Raw genomic sequence first — 16,852 nt, forward strand, 5'->3', positions numbered from 1 at the left:
AATGGCATAGTAATTGATGGTAAAAAACTTCAAGTTCAGGTATCATCCTTTGTTTGTGATGCACCTGCAAGATCATTCGTCAAACAAGTTAAAGGACATAATGCATACTATGGTTGTGAAAAATGCACCCAGAGAGGTGTGTGGAAGGGCAAAGTAACATTTCCATCCCTTGATGCCTCACTCCGCACTGATGATGACTTCAAAAGCTTGGCTGATGAAGAACATCATTATGCTAGATCACCTTTAATAGAGCTTGGAATTGGGATGGTTAGTCAGTTTCCTTATGATTATATGCACCTTGTGTGCTTAGGAGTGACAAGAAAACTTATTGGGCTGTGGATTAGAGGACCTGTGGGTAAGAACTGTAGAGTTGGAAGTAATGTAATACAAAGAATATCAGATGACTTACTAAAGTACTGGAAATTTCTGCCTTCAGAATTTCCCAGAAAATGCAGATCACTTGCAGAGGTAGACAGATGGAAAGCAACTGAATACCGGCAGTTTCTGCTATACAGTGGACCAATTGCATTAAAAGACAAATTGGCTGATGATAAATATCAAAACTTTTTAGATCTTTTTGTTGGCATTTACTGTCTTGCAAGTCCATTCTATTACACTACACATTGCCAATATGCCCATGAATTATTGTGTACCTTTGTGCAAGACTTTGGCAGGATATATGGTTCAGATATGTTAGTTTATAATGTTCATGGGCTGTCACATTTAGCTGGTGATGTTGCAAATTTTGGTCCATTGGATAGGTTCTCAGCCTTTCCATTTGAAAATTTCCTTGGAAAGTTGAAAGCCAAGCTGGAAACCCAACTTTCCCGTCCAACAAGTGATCTGTAGACTTCATGAGGAAATGAATGCTCTTTTGTCAACAGAACCCAAAAAGCATGTAGATGTAGAGGTACCCAAGCACATGCATAATAATGGACCATTGCCAGGATCTGATGATAATTTTTCTCAGTTCAAGAAGGTCACTTACAAGAAACTCCAGTTCTCAATAGATTCTGGAGATAACTGTGTGAAGGTTGGGTCAAATATAGGTCTGATAAAGAACATTTTGGTTAGAAAGGATGGAGGTGAAGTGATGGTACTCTTTGAATCTTTTAGTAATATATCCACCTTCTTTACAAGCCCACTAAGTTCATCAGATTTGGGTGTTTACAAGGTATCACATCTTAGAGGAAGGCTTGATATTATTCCACTGTCAGAAATAATGTGCAAATATGTAATGCTGCCTTATAAGAATGATTTCTTTGTTGTAATTCCAGTGATTCACCAGTTTAATAGACCATGAGTGATGCAGAAGTTGGGGCTATGGTACTGGATGTGTTAGTGTCTGCTTTTTTCTTTATTTACTTAGGGTTGCATTTTGCTTTAAAGACACTTTCGTGGTTTTGTCTTGTTTTTTCCAACAGATGGGTGAAATATTTGTTTTGGTGGAATTCCTTAAGACAAATGATGTGGCTGTAATCCCTTCATCATGGCTAGTTAGCAAAGACAAAGCACTGTGGCCTCCATACCTTTCCTCAACACGAATAAACAATGCTGTCCGCAACAGAGATTCACCATGTACAGAATGGACGAAGTATTCTGTTAAAATCATGTATGAATCAGGTACAGTATATATACATTTTTTGTTTCACAAAGGTTTTGCTATATTTTATTCAGAGATTGCTAAGAATAGGAGTAGTTACAGTAACTGGAATTACATAATTCCAGTTATGTACTTCATTTTCTGCTACTCTTACTAGCCATTTCTGGACTCATTTAATATTATCAGTCATACTTCACAGAACACTGCGGCATCCAGTCCACCCACTGTTGGTTCATCACCTGGGACCTGTGTGTGTCCTTGTCTGTTGTGTTCGTCATCTGGGATGTCTGTGGTTGTTTGTGTCTGTTGTGTCTAATTGTGCCTTTGTTGTGAGTACCCTGTTGTGTTGTATTCACTTATTTCAACACGTATCTGTGTCTTTTTCACTTCTTTCATTACATACTTTTTAGGAAAATTAGAAATAAACAAATTACCTATGAATATAGTATGTGCTTAATTCTTTCATTGTGGCAGATTTCTCAAAAACTTCATGAACTAACCTGGTACTAGCATAAGGCAAGTAAAAGGAATGATCCTGTATGGTAACCAATGATAATAAATGAGTAATATTTACTAAATTTATCCACAGATACATATGAGAGAGCAAGAGCAAAGTTGTCAACCGCTATGTATCATTCTGACCTACTGACGGAGGATTCTGAGGATGATATCATTAGCCGTTGTTCAAAAAGGAAGAGGAGGTGGGTGTGTTTCCATTCTTTTTTTCTTCTATGAAAAAAAAAAATCCTGTGAAGAGAGAGGGAGGGAGTGTGTATATTTACCTAGTTGGGATATGTGGGGAGGAAAGCTGAGCTCATGCTGTCCTGTCTCTGTATCTACATATGTGTTTGTGTGTGTGTGTGCTTGCATATACCTAGTTTACTTGTGCTCATACATATACATGTGAATGTTCCAGATTGCGTTTATTATATATTTCCATATCTTTTTCCAGATCTCCCAGCAGATACACTGACCATGAAAGTTCTGAAGAGGACTGCTTTAGTTCAAGGGCTAAGACAAAAGCTTCCAGCAGTATCAGGGATGTGGAGGTAAAATCCAAAGACCAGATTGCAAGACCAGTTCCACCTAGGCCATCTGTACCGAGCTGTATTGTGTCACAGCCACAGCTACCACCACCTGAGAGTCTGGATGTAAATGGTAATGCAGTTTCTTCTTTTGAAGTCACTTAACACTGTGATAGGGAAGTTGTTACATTTGACTTGAAATGCAGTTCAAGTATACTCCAGTTTTGGGCCGTAACTACTATTGTGCTGGTATTGTTATATGTTAATATCTTGGTATGACAGGTTATTATGTGCTCATAAGTGATATGTTCTAAAAAATTACAGCCCGAGATGCAAGAATCTTTATGGTGTTGGAAGAACTACGTGCTATACTGCATTCCCACTCCACCAAGCTGAATACTCTCCTCAGACACCACAGTGTGCAAGAACAAGATCAAGCAGTACCAGAGGGCATTCACTTCCCTGTGAAGGATATGAATGAAATGGAAGCCCTAGAAAGCAAACTGATGGATCCTGACCTAGAGAAGAAAGTTGTAAGTTATGTGATCATTTACTATTGATGTTGCTGAAACCTTCAAATTTCAGTAGAAACAGGTGTAGGTTTTTGTAAATTAAAGTCAAACTTTTTATTTACTGATCATTTTTGACAAACCTGGCAACACTTGATATTAGAACCACAGTATCATTTTTGGCTAGCCTGAATTCAAAGAGAATGTGGCTGTACTGTTTTTCATGCACCCTTCACTTGTTTACTACTGCAACGTTACTGCTCTTTCAGATTGCAAGTCTGTATGTAATAGGTGGATCAGGTCTTCCAGACACAGTGAGGCGCATTCTGCGATACACTGTGAGCAACTCCTTGGCCATCCACTTCAATTGGTGTGGCAAAGGAATGAAACGGAGCTTTTGCACAATGAAGCTGAAGGATACAATAATTAGTAAGTGGCTTATGATGCAGTCACAGGCTAACAGTTATCTCACCTAGAACAAGTAAACAATGAAAGGGTCCATTGGTATACAAGACTGTAATGTAATGTGTTGTATTGTTTATCTTCATTTGGGTTACTACGTGACCAGACACAAATCCCTAAGGTAAAAGCAATGGCTAGAACTACCCTACATATCCTTGTCTGCCAAGTGTGATGGGAGAAAATGTGTTTCCATGCAGTTACAAATATGCAGTAATGCTTAGTATACATTCCTATAGTATTTTTTTTCTGTGCTATGCATAGACTTAGTAAATTTGCTTGCTTTGATATTCAGTCATATTCTTAATTAACTCATCCACATAAATTTTTTCTGCATTGTATTTCCAGTCTAAAACAGAATATTAGGCAAAACAGTGTTACACCTAGTATACTCCAGATGTTCAGATTAGTACACATCACTTAACTCATGTGGTGCTTGATTGAATAGTCGAGAATTTAATTGTTTCTATTGGATAATCTGCTTTTGACATCTATTCATGTATTTTAATTTTGACTGTACATTAAAGTTTTGTGACTACAATACTAGCTTACCATGTAGCTATCAACTTTTAACCACTACCCCATATGAATTGAGTTACTCATGTCTAACTACTTACATTTCAGATTTGAGTATATTGAAGTTTACTGAGTTAAAGGCAGATTTCCTATTGACAGAAAGTGTCCGCAAGAATGCAGAGCACAAGAGTGCAACAGCTGCCTCAATTGAAAAAGTAATGAAGGAGTGGTTTCGAACAGCCAGAGTTCGAGATGGAGGCCGTCGGAGGAGAGATGTAAGAACTTGTGAGAGCAGTGATACTGCCTAGACTTTCTGGCATTGCATATTCAAAGTTCTCTCTCTCTTGCTCTCTCTTTGTGCATTAATGCATCATAAAATACTCAGTTTACTGGTACCATTCCAGGCTTTCATGCCACAGTGACACCACACATTCCAGTCTCCCTCCATGTATCCTGAAGCTCTCATCCCACTTCTCCATTCACCTTAACATGCACCTGTATCCCTTTGATGTGCTTTCACACCTCTTAATGATCTACCTGCTCCATATGCACACCTCCCGTCACATTCCACATAGCCCACAGTCAGTCCTGTTAGATGCATTTTCCTCATTTATAAATGCCTGTACCTTAATTTCATTCTTTTGGCTGTAATGTTTCATCTGTACATTAGTAGTTAATTGAAATGTTGTGGACAGCATTGCTGTAATGGAAGCCACTTTTATTTTTTTTATTTTTTTTTTATTTTATTTTCTTTTTTTTTCTGTAGGATGTAGGGATAGGATTATTATGATATTAATTATGTAAATACAGTCATCCCCCGCCGTTCGCGGGTATTTCGTTCCCGGACTTCGGCGCGATGCGCGAAACCGCGAACGGCGGGACTATAACCCTATGGGAAAATATGCATTTGGGGAAGTCACCTCTGACACGTCATATAAAACATGTTTTTTTCGTTCTTTTTAATGACTGAAATGAGACAAGACCTTGTTAGACAACAATATGTAATCAACACTCACCCTGGGGTCAAAATTTAGTAGCACAGAAGACCCAAAAGTAGCCCAATTTGCGATAAGTAGCCCAATCTGGCAACACTGCAGTGTGGCGGCGCGAATTTTTTTTTTTAGGATAATGTTGCTATGAGAAAATCTCGACCAATAGCAGTCGTCCCTGAGTGAGCTGCTGGCCAATAGGAAAGCATGACGTCACAGTCTAACCGTGACGTCACTCAGGAGCAACCTAACGTCCATTGCCCCGCCTCCCTCCTCTCTCCCTTCCCCCCTCCTCTCTGCCTTCCTCCCTCCTCTCTCCCTTCCCCCCTCCTCTCTGCCTCCCTCCCTCCTCTCTGCCTCCATCCCTCCCTCCCTCCTCTCTGCCTTCCTCCCTCCTCTCTCCCTTCCCCCCTCCTCTCTGCCTCCCTCCCTCCCTCCTCTCTGCCTTCCTCCCTCCTCTCTCCCTTCCCCCCTCCTCTCTGCCTCCCTCCCTCCCTCCTTTCTGCCTTCCTCCCTCCTCTCTCCCTTCCCCCCTCCTCTCTGCCTCCCTCCCTCCCTCCTCTCTGCCTCCCTCCCTCCCTCCTCTCTGCCTTCCTCCCTCCTCTCTCCCTTCCCCCCTCCTCTCTGCCTCCCTCCCTCCTCTCTGCCTTCCTCCCTCCTCTCTCCCTTCCCCCCTCCTCTCTGCCTCCCTCCCTCCTCTCTGCCTTCCTATTTAGCGTCAGTGCATCCGCGTGTACGCGAAACTGGGGCCGCGTATAAGCGGGGGGGGGTCACAATTAGTTGACCGCGGATACGCGAAACCGCGATGGGTGAGACCGCGAACGGCGGGGGGTGACTGTACTCAGTTTAGGAATAGAGCTCAGGATAGCTAATGGTAATTTTGTACTTAACACTGATGCAAAGATTAGGCATTTGTTATTGCTTGTTTCAAGGGTGCTCGCAGTGTTTTCATGTTGCTGACTAATGATTAATACTTGTGGTGCTGAGAATTATATTGGTGAAAGAATACTAATTGTTCAGTTCTTAAAGAAATCTTTTTTTGTAGCTACACACAATGTATTACCAAAGTGTGTGTGTGTGTGCGTGTGTGTTTTAGCTGTTCAGTATTAAATTGTTTTAAGTTCTCTGACAGTTGATTCATAAACTATACTTTAAACAGAGTTAATCATTGGTAAGATTTAAAGTAAAGATGTGAAAGACTATATCCTCAGGCTGAAAATAGTAAATACATAAGTAATATCAGGTGCTATCACTAAGGCATAAAGAGTAAGAATGCGTACCATCATATTGTTGTAGTTGTAAGGAATGATGACAAGGGCCAGGAATCCCTCCCCTTATTATTATTATTTTTATTATTATTATTTTTTTTTTTTAACAAAAAATATTGATTGATTTACTTTTTAGGAGAATTATCTTATTTCATTTTCCACTGTCTTGCTTGGAAATTACCTTGCTGAACAGGATAAATTAAGTTCCTTGAAAAGTCTTAAATGTTGTGATTTTAGATTATTTTTCTTTAGTTTCTAAGGTAAAATTACAGCTATACAACTGTTAAATCTGGTAATGATAAAGTATAAGTGTCTTCTCTTGCTTACTAATGGCATCAACCCAATTGTAAACCCTATTGTGATAGCTGAAGATCTTGTCAAAATAAACTTAAGTCCACTGAATGTATCTTTCATTTATTCATCAGGTGTATTCATGTAAAATACATTGGATTACTATATATAAATGGGCGGTTAATGGCAGGCATAACTATGTAGGCCCGCTGTTAGCGAATGACGTAAAACCTATGAGCACGGGTGGCATTACCCACGTAATCTGCCGCTGTAGGGCCGCCGGTACAACATACGTTTAGCCTACGGAGGGCCGCCGTCTTCTGGTTTGCTGGGTAACTGGCAACTTTGGCCAGCGAGTAGAAACTGAGCCAGGCGGGAAACCCGGATTCCGTAGAAGTGCCCACTCCTGCCCACCAATTTCTTGTGTAAGGTAAGAAAATGCCTATTTATGTGTTTATAATAGGTTAATTCATAAACAAATAGAAAAGGACGGGGCTTATCTCCACTCTTGGAGCACTCACAGTTACTGCAGCAAGAATTTTTTTTCACACTATGATAAATACAGCGAACACTGCTCTCATTCATGTGGTATGCTCTCCCTACCACAACGTAATTCATCCCGAAATGTAACTTCTCCTAAATCTGAGTTCTTCTGCAAGGTGCACACTTTCTCGAACGCTTTGGGATGCTTTCAGCAGGTGTTTTGGTAGAAAAGTGTTGCCACTCACACTATGGCTACTTGGTGCGATGAGCAGGAAATTTTAAAATCATAAAAAAATTAATCAATGATAATCCGTATAAAACCAAAACCGTACTATTGGAAACCGTACTATTTGAGGGACAACTGAGTCGTCCCTCAAATAGTACGTGGGTTAGGGACCCAGGATCCCCATACTATTTGAAAATCCGTATAAAATTAGTGCCCCTCTTAAAAACACTCCTGGGCTGCATTTGAGAGAAGGAATCGGGACTCTCAGAACGTCCCGAGTGATCTCAGACGCGTGACGCGGCAGCACGAGTTGCCAACTCGGCACGTCCACTGGCTCCCGGCTTTGAGAGGTGGAGCACCTTCGTGCTGTGATGTCATCAGCAAATATGGCGGCCCAAACAAACACATACAAGTGTTTCCATTGCATTTCGACTCTGTGTGCCACCATAACCACTGCCACTTCCTTTTCATATTCTGTTGTAAGGAGTTCATCAGTCAGGACAGCTAGTAATGCATGTTAAGCGTCACCAGGATGATCAGCGTACGCCATTTTGCTACGAGTGAGACGCCATTACAATAACAACGACGAGGTTTAGTAAAAGGACGGCCTTTATCTCCACTCTTGCAGCACTCTTGGAGCACTGGCAGTTACTGCGGCAAGAACTTCTTTTTCACTATTGTAACGGTCCAAATGTGTATTCTTCTCATATATCATCACCATCATCACCATTGTTTCTTTGATCATCTTCACCATCATTTCCTCATATTGTAACGGTCCAAATGTGTAATGAGCAGTGGTGGGCATCGATCACTTTTTTGCTGTTCCGATCCCTGATCATCCGATCATTTTGGGTAACTGATCCGATTCCGATCATCCGATTATTTTTTAAGTACTGCTGTTCCCATCTCCATTCCGATCATCCGATCATTAAAACTTATAATAATTACTATTATTTTTTTAAAATAATAATTACAAGAAACACTTATTTTAGGCGTTCTTTAAGTAATAATTTCAAATAAGTAATAACTTAATTATTTGCTTATAAATACCTTTATTTTTCCTCTTTCTTTTGGTATACAGGAAATGGTAAAGAAAAACTTATTGTAACTTCTTATTTTAGGCATTTATTTAAGTCTACTCATTTCATTCTTTTTCCTGAAAGTTTGAAAAAGGAATTATGTTCGCTATTTGAACTTTTGTTTCAAGTTGATTTAGATTTTTGACAAACATTTTTCAAATTTTTTATATTTCATCATCGATATCTAGAAAATATTTTTTACTATTCTATAATAAACGAGCTATAGTGATCATTAATCTCCTATCCTTCCTGATTAAATAGCTTTCTGAATAACAGATATTGGTCCATAAATAAGTTAGTTACAAGAAGAACATAAGCAATAAGGTTTTGATTTTAAGTGAGCCGGTGTTGTGTCATCTGACATCCACGTATCCTCAAACATCCCATCCTGATCTCCGCATGCGTGGAACCCAATGTTTACAAACACAGTGTTGATATCGTAGTTTGTCCAGGCAAGATGGCGGCAAGACAGCATGGCAGCTTTTATGGGAAAATGGCCAAATTCAAGAATGACATGGACCCCATAATTCAGATAGCCTACCATTAAATGGAGAGAATCTGAGAAACATGACCATCAATCAGAAGAGAGTGTAGGTTATCTCATTTATCACATATACTGACATACAAGGGGTGTAGGTTATTTCATTTATCACATATACCGACATACAAGGGGTGCAGGTTATCTCATTTATCACATATACCAACATACAAGGGGTGCAGGTTATCTCATTTATCACATTTACCGACATACAAGGGGTGCAGGTTACTTCCTTTATCACATTTACCGACATACAAGGGGGAAAGGTTATCTTATTTATCACATTTACCAACATACCTCATTTACCTCATTTACTGACATACAAAGCGTGCAGGAAGAAACTTTCATATTTCAAGCAATTTTCAAATTCAAAACATACGTCAACATTTACTTTTAAAAAGATAAAAAAAATAACTCAGGTGGAACATATCGCGATAGGCAGTAGACAAAGACACGGTACCGTGTCGCAATTCATCCACCCTTTGTTTGTAAACAAGTCCCGCGCATCCGTAGATTGGATGGGATGTCTTAGGATACATGGATGGCGGATGACATCACACCGGGTAGGACACGTAGCAATGGGTTTAAGTTGGATAAGTTCAGGTTCAACAAAGACATAGGCAAGAATTGGTTTACCAACAGTGGTGGATGAGTGGAACAGACGTAGAGTTTTCCGAAAAGGAACTGCCGCTTCCGCCATTGGAGGGTGGTAACACTGCAGCAGAAAATTCATAACTGACAACTGGGGCAGGCCACTCAGTTACTGGAGTGAGCGGAAGCCCACTACTGCAGTCCACACCACACTGTCATGGCGTCGTGTAACAAGTCCCGCCAAGCAAATAAAGCGACTTTGCGTCTCGTTCATGATGCCTTACCAACATTAAATAAATTAACGATCAATAATTATCGCTTAATTTTATAAATAAAGACGCTTATTGAAGTAACTATTTAGCAACGCTTATAAAAATAATTGTAAGTCCGCAGTCACTTGTTGCCATGACAACGTTGACCACTTTCTTTTCTGTGATCGGTGATCGGAAGTTAGTTTGTGAAGTTCTGATCTCCACAGTTCGATTACCTTTTACAAAGTTGATCCAATCTTTGCATTCCGATCGCCAATTGCTGTTCCGATCAGATCGGAAGATCGGACGATCGGACTGCTGATCGGAAGTGCCCAGGTCTGGTAATGAGTGAGTGAGTATGGAATGCAAGTGAGTGAATGATTATATATTACAACAAACGAGCAAGTGAGCGGATGTGTGGACGGGTGAACGAGTGTGTGTGATAAGTAGAGATTATTGGCGTGAATGAGGGTGTGAATGGATGAAAGATGGTTCTGAAATCCCTCATCTTCAGTCTCGAACCCTAGAATGATGATCAGTTAGCTAGCGATATGTTATTTAGTTGTAATGCCGAGGTCAGGGAGTACACTGGGGGATGTTGAGTGTGCAAATAAGAGCAAGTCATGTGAAGAAGGGGGAGGAGCTTAGCAAGGAGACGAGATGAGAAGGCAGGGCAGGGCGAGGCACGGTGACAGTGAGAGGCAGAGAGGGAGCAGAAGAGCCGTGAACAGGACGCACGTATTGCTTGACCGTCCATCACAGCCCTGTGAACACCACCAACCACCACAAGCACGGCAAAGGCGAGGCAAGGCACAGCAGAGCACAGCAAGGCAAGGCAGAGCAAAACACAGCAAGGCGAGGCGAAACAAAGCACGATTTGGCAAGGTGAAACCAGAAGGACAGGAGCAGCACCACAACACACCTCAGCCCATAACCACATCCTCAGCCTCTGCAATCACACTCAGCCCATAACCACATCCTCGGCCTCCTCAATCACGCTCAGCCCATAACCACATCCTCGGCCTCCTCAATCACGCTCAGCCCATAACCACATCCTCGGCCTCCTCAATCACGCTCAGCCCATAACCACATCCTCGGCCTCCTCAATCACGCTCAGCCCATAACCACATCCTCGGCCTCCTCAATCACACTCAGCCCATAACCACATCCTCGGCCTCCTCAATCACACTCAGCCCATAACCACATCCTCGGCCTCCTCAATCACGCTCAGCCCATAACCACATCCTCGGCCTCCTCAATCACGCTCAGCTCATAACCACATCCTCGGTCTCCTCAATCACGCTCAGCTCATAACCACATCCTCAGCCTCTGCAATCACACTCAGCCCATAACCACATCCTCAGCCTCCTCAATCACGCTCAGCCCATAACCACATCCTCGGCCTCTGCAATCACACTCAGCCCATAACCACATCCTCAGCCTCTGCAATCACACTCAGCCCATAACCACATCCTCAGCCTCCTCAATCACGCTCAGCTCATAACCACATCCTCGGCCTCCTCAATCACGCTCAGCCTATAACCACATCCTCGGCCTCCTCAATCACGCTCAGCTCATAACCACATCCTCAGCCTCCTCAATCACGCTCAGCCCATAACCACATCCTCGGCCTCTGCAATCACGCTCAGCCCATAACCACATCCTCGGCCTCTGCAATCACACTCAGCCCATAACCACATCCTCGGCCTCCTCAATCACACTCAGCCCATAACCACATCCTCGGCCTCTGCAATCACACTCAGCCCATAACCACATCCTCGGCCTCCTCAATCACACTCAGCCCATAACCACATCCTCGGCCTCTGCAATCACACTCAGCCCATAACCACATCCTCGGCCTCCTCAATCACACGCAGCCCATAACCACATCCTCGGCCTCTGCAATCACACTCAGCCCATAACCACATCCTCGGCCTCCTCAATCACGCTCAGCTCATAACCACATCCTCAGCCTCTGCAATCACACTCAGCCCATAACCACATCCTCAGCTTCTGCAATCACACTCAGCCCATAACCACATCCTCGGCCTCCTCAATCACGCTCAGCTCATAACCACATCCTCAGCCTCTGCAATCACACTTAGCCCATAACCACATCCTCAGCCTCTGCAATCACACTCAGCCCATAACCACATCCTCAGCCTCTGCAATCACACTCAGCTCATAACCACATCCTCAGCCTCTGCAATCACACTCAGCCCATAACCACATCCTCGGCCTCCTCAGTCACGCTCAGCTCATAACCACCTCCATGGCCTCTTCAACCACGCCTCAGCTCTTAAACAACACAACCCCGGCCTCATCGACAACGCTGCTACAGTTACCGGCCCCCGGCAGTCTACACCCGCCGGCGCCCCAGTGCCTTCCTCCATCCTGCACCAGTCATAACTTCAAGGGTCTTCAATACAGACAAGCATTCAAATGTTCCCCAATCTCCCTGATAGCTAGTTAGTTAGGTTCAATAATATTCATTTATGTATGTATTCATTTAAAAATGTCACTCCGCTAACCGCCCAGGGGCTGTAACTATATTCATACACAAGAAAAGTTATTAAGTTACTGTAAGTGCTATAATTTCAAGCCTGTCAACCTGCCATTTGGACATTACTGAACACACACACCCACACCCACACATGCACGTTAGTGAATTATCACCACTCCCCCCTTAACTAAACATTGTTTCAGAGTGGTTCACACGGGAATCCACCCACCTTCCATCATTACCACATTAAAGGTAACCATCACAACCCAGAATGAGTGTTCACTTGTCCTGAGGCTTGTCTCAACATCAATGACAACCGCTCGGAAATAGCCAGACGACCACCCCGCTACCACGTTACCATCAAATCAGTGACTGTCAGAAGGAATGTAGCGTTGCCTTGAAAAAAAAAAAGACGTTACACTATGATTTTCAGGGTGTTTGCCCTGAGGGAATAAGCCATTTCAAAGGCTGCAGTTAGGACCGAAAGGGACAACTACCTTCCAAACTAAGACCAAGACCCAAGATGATAGATACAGTGAACACTGCTCTCATTCACATGGTATGCTCTCCCTACGGCAAAGTAACTCATCCCAAAACCTAACTTCTCCTAAATCTGAATTCTTCTCCAAGGTGAACACCTATCTCGAACGCATTGGGGAGCTTTCAGCAGGTGTTTTGGTAGAACAGTGTTGCCACTCATGCCAGGGCTACTTAAATTGGTACCACAAGTGGGAAATTTAAAAATCCTAAAAAAAATCTTCCATGACAATCTGTATAAAACCAAAACCGTACTATTGGAAACTGTACTATTTGAGGGGCGACTGTATTTCATTTGAGCCAGTAATGTGAAAACAGTAGATAAATCAGTTTGTTTGATGCCAACCTTCAATTTCAGATACCTATATTCAGGCATGGAAGCTGGCTGAAAAAGCAGAATATCTTTCAGATGTCCAGAGTGATGGAGATTATGGAAGAGGATTGAGAAAGTAAGAAAATAGCAATTTAATGAGAACACTTTAGTAACAACTGTCATGTAATTACTCATATAGTTGTTTCCTAAAATTATTTAAATGCTCATAATTATCATAAATGGCGTGAAGAATGCACTGAAGAAAAGAGGTAGCCTGTGGAGCAAGGTAGAGTGCTTGTGTGTATAGAAATGAATGGAGGAAAGTGGTGTATGCATGATTCTGACACAGCTCAGCAGCCTCTTGGTGTGTGGTCCCTGCTCCTGGTCTGGCCAGGAGTGGGGTGAGCTGAAAACTACATATAATGCAGTGGCCGGGGTAAACCAGCATATACTGTTGGGCCTAGCTGTATAACCAGCTCTGATCTATGTGGCACCAATCCCTGTGCACATGGATGAGTGTCTGGGTTACGAATTTGGTTTAGTTAGGTTGACTGGGAATGTTATTGACCAGTTAATTTGGCTCCATTCCTACTCACCTAGAAGTCAAGTGGGCTAAGTGAGAGGTATGTTGTATTTCTAGTTGTGACATACGGGAAAGGAGCTACACTCGCGCTGTCCCGTCTCCATATCCGTTCTTGTCCAACTTTTCCTTAAAATCATGAATGTTTCTTGCACAAACCACCTCCTCCTCCAGTCTATTCCATAGCTCAATGCTTCTGTTTGGGGAGCTAAACTTTTTCACATCTCGCCAACACATGATCGCCCTCAACTTCTTTCCATGTCCTCTTGTTTCTCTCTCGTTCCACACACACAGGTCCTCTCTGTCCATATTCTCCACCCCGCTTGCCATCTTGTACACCGCTATCAGGTCTCCTCTTTCTTTTCTTCTCTCCAGTGTTGTGAGCCCCATGCTATTAAGTCTCTCCTCATAAGTCCGATCTCTAAGTTCCGGTACCATCTTAGTTGCCACTCTCTGCACTCTTTCCAGCTTTCTTATGTTCTTTTTGTGAGGAGACCAGACTGCTGCTGCATACCCCAACCTTGGCCTTATCATTGTAACTATTATTTTCTTCATCATCTCCTCATCCAAATACGCAAATGCCATCCTATGTTCCTCAGCAAATTCATAGTTTGTCCCGTAATCCTGTTGATCAGTGGCGTACCCAGAAAATTGAAAAGGGGGGGGCCGATATATATATATATATATATATATATATATATATATATATATATATATATATATATATATATATATATATAAAGAGAGAGAGAGAGAGAGAGAGAGAGAGAGAGAGAGAGAGAGAGAGAGAGAGAGAGAGAGAGAGAATTTTTCTGTGTCCAGTATTATTGCAAGCGCAGGGATCCCATACAGCATGAGGATGCGGGTTAGATCGCGAGGGTAAATTTATTATTTTTTATACATACATGCATTGATACATACATATACATATATTGTACATTTTAGAAGTTTGCTGGTAGCATTTAAGTACAACATAAATCTGGGAGATTTAAATAATCTTAAAAGTACTAATTTTATGTTACTTGAGCGAACATTACTCTTAAAATCTTGTTCATTTCTGTAATTTGGACTGCAAAAATTTACCCTCGAAACAACACTACTTACTTTAGAACTACATGTTCTGATAAAAAAAGTAATATACCAGCAAGGAATTTTTTTTATATTCATATAACATGTATAATCTTCATTTATACAGGCTGCTGCTGTAATACATGTTTTTACAAGATACATGGAAACTGGGTCAGGTATTTTATGAATATAAAATAAAAGTTAACTAGATGAATTAGATTAGTTACTGTTAACAACAATACATTGAAACTGGTTTAACTCAAATTTATGCGTCTGTTCTTACATGCAAATTCATCAAGGACTTCATGATCAAGATTTGTGTCACAATAGATAAAATAAGGCCAGTCCATCTAAACGATTTTCACTTATTGCGTTCCTAAGGTATGTTTTAAGCAATTTAAGGGCATTTAATAATCGCTCATTGGTGGAAGTGCTAATAGGTAGGGCTGAAAAAATTGCAATAGGGTGGAAAATTTTGTATATGTGCCCAGTTTTGGGGGCACATGCCAATGTCTTCACAACTTGCTTTGACCTCTCATGAGATTAACGACGCTTCCAATAACTCTGCCCCCGTAGATATTCATCTTCAACGAGATCTGCATCTCCATCAAGAAATTTTCAATAAAATTCAACTGCCTCCTTCAGTTCACTAAAATCAGTATCGACTGAAAGAGAGGGAACAAGATTTACCAACAAAAAACTCCTAATGTGTTTAGATGCAAACCTTTCCCTGAGTTGTGCTATAGCAGTGTCCGAAAATGGGAGAAAAATAGCTCTTCAATAGTACTCCTATGGAGTTGCTGTTGGAGGGTTAGCCTTAATTATGTTTCTGATGACCTCTGATTGTTCAAGGCTTCTGGATGATATCTTCATACCTTTCCTCAGGTTGGGCAAAAAGTTGGTTGAACTTATTTCCATCACGATAGGACTGAAATGCATCTATGCAGCTCTGTGTAGCTACACTTCCAAGAGCACCCATCAGCTCTTGTTGTGTCCCCTGCAGTTTTCTGGCAAGGGTTTAGTGACACTTAGAACTGAGGTGAGCACTTCCAAATGAGAAAACCTGGGTCACTTATTGCTTTAGATTAGGCTTGGTTGCTGCTTCTTCACCTAATGTGTTTTGCAGTAGGCTAATTATTCTTAATCATTATTTCATTATTTACCTACCTGATTAACGTAATTATCCGGGGCATCAGCCGAGTCAGTGGTGACTTTCATACACCAGATAGAGTACGTACGTGAAGCGTTTTGTGACCAAGGAGAAAATATGTAAAGAATGGAAAGGCACAAATCCCAAGCCTGCGTGAATTCAAGAAATGACACACGCTATAGAAAAAAGTACTACATAAACAGAAAATGAAGTCTATCAATCATAATTTTAAGAAATTTGGAATTTGTGGTCAGAAAATATTATACGGATAACATGAATAGGCAACGGTCACGTGAGCCTACGTCGTCAATGAATGTTTCTCAAAATAGATCACTTGCTCTTATTCAACTCAGCAGCTCCATTGTTCAAGTGCTGAACATACAAGTCACTCAGCCACTCTACACTATCCACTGTCAAGCACAAAACGGTCATTAAAGGTGGTAATATAGCGGCAAAGGTCGACCTTACAGGTCCCATACGCGTCTTGCGTCGCCTGCCACTCTCCCCGTCATAATACAGAAGCACATTACATACTCACCACTGTCACCAGACAAGTTCACTTGCTGCCTCTACAGTATAATTATATAGTCCTCCAATCACTTTGACTGCACCTTACACCTAAAATCAAGTAAATATGTAGTGCGGCGACGGCCTGATGAACAAGCCTCCCATAACCCACTTAGCCAGTGGGGTACCTCTTTGGGCGACTCGGTAAGGAGTGGCTCTCCCGTCACGCTGGTCGCGGGTTCAATCCCAGGCAGCCGGGGAATACCCTCACTCTTGATTAATTTCTCGTGTTATTTCGATACACGCAGAGGCCGTGTTGAGAAATAGGAAGGATTTAGAAAAGAAGCTCGTCGGGGCATTACAAAT

General features: G+C 41.9%; 2 protein-coding genes across 8 annotated transcripts in view; one reads left to right on the forward strand and one right to left on the reverse strand.

Annotated features, from left to right (window-relative positions):
• Positions 1-16,852, reverse strand: part of LOC126995126 (uncharacterized) — a 132,428-nt gene that overhangs the window by 48,898 nt on the left and 66,678 nt on the right. The window lies entirely within an intron of this gene.
• LOC126995122 (uncharacterized) lies at positions 819-6,771 on the forward strand. 7 transcript variants are annotated; one of them, XR_007749982.1, is made up of 6 exons: positions 819-1,623; positions 1,803-1,932; positions 2,193-2,304; positions 2,556-2,761; positions 2,953-3,161; positions 3,407-6,771. XR_007749982.1 is itself a non-coding variant. In XM_050854397.1 (6 exons), exons 1-6 carry the CDS (start codon positions 1,425-1,427, stop codon positions 4,418-4,420), a joined length of 1,086 nt encoding a protein of 361 aa, XP_050710354.1. In that variant the 5' UTR covers positions 819-1,424; the 3' UTR covers positions 4,421-6,771. The 7 variants fall into 7 exon arrangements, 3 of the variants coding, with proteins under 3 accessions (XP_050710354.1, XP_050710355.1, XP_050710356.1); XM_050854397.1 differs by lacking the exon at positions 1,803-1,932 and having other exon boundaries at positions 3,407-3,566; positions 4,221-6,771; XM_050854398.1 differs by lacking the exon at positions 1,803-1,932 and having other exon boundaries at positions 3,407-3,566; positions 4,272-6,771.

This window comes from Eriocheir sinensis, unplaced genomic scaffold, assembly GCF_024679095.1.
Source record: "Eriocheir sinensis breed Jianghai 21 unplaced genomic scaffold, ASM2467909v1 Scaffold99, whole genome shotgun sequence".
In the NCBI taxonomy this organism is placed as follows: domain Eukaryota; kingdom Metazoa; phylum Arthropoda; class Malacostraca; order Decapoda; family Varunidae; genus Eriocheir; species Eriocheir sinensis.

Coding starts and splice junctions, on each gene's coding strand:
- LOC126995122 (XM_050854397.1), top strand. CDS start 1,425: ATGGGTGAAATATTTGTTTTGGTGGAATTCCTTAAGACAAATGATGTG. Junction 1,624..2,192: donor TAAAATCATGTATGAATCAG/GTACAGTATATA, acceptor ATTTATCCACAG/ATACATATGAGAGAGCAAGA. Junction 3,162..3,406: donor CTGACCTAGAGAAGAAAGTT/GTAAGTTATGTG, acceptor CTGCTCTTTCAG/ATTGCAAGTCTGTATGTAAT.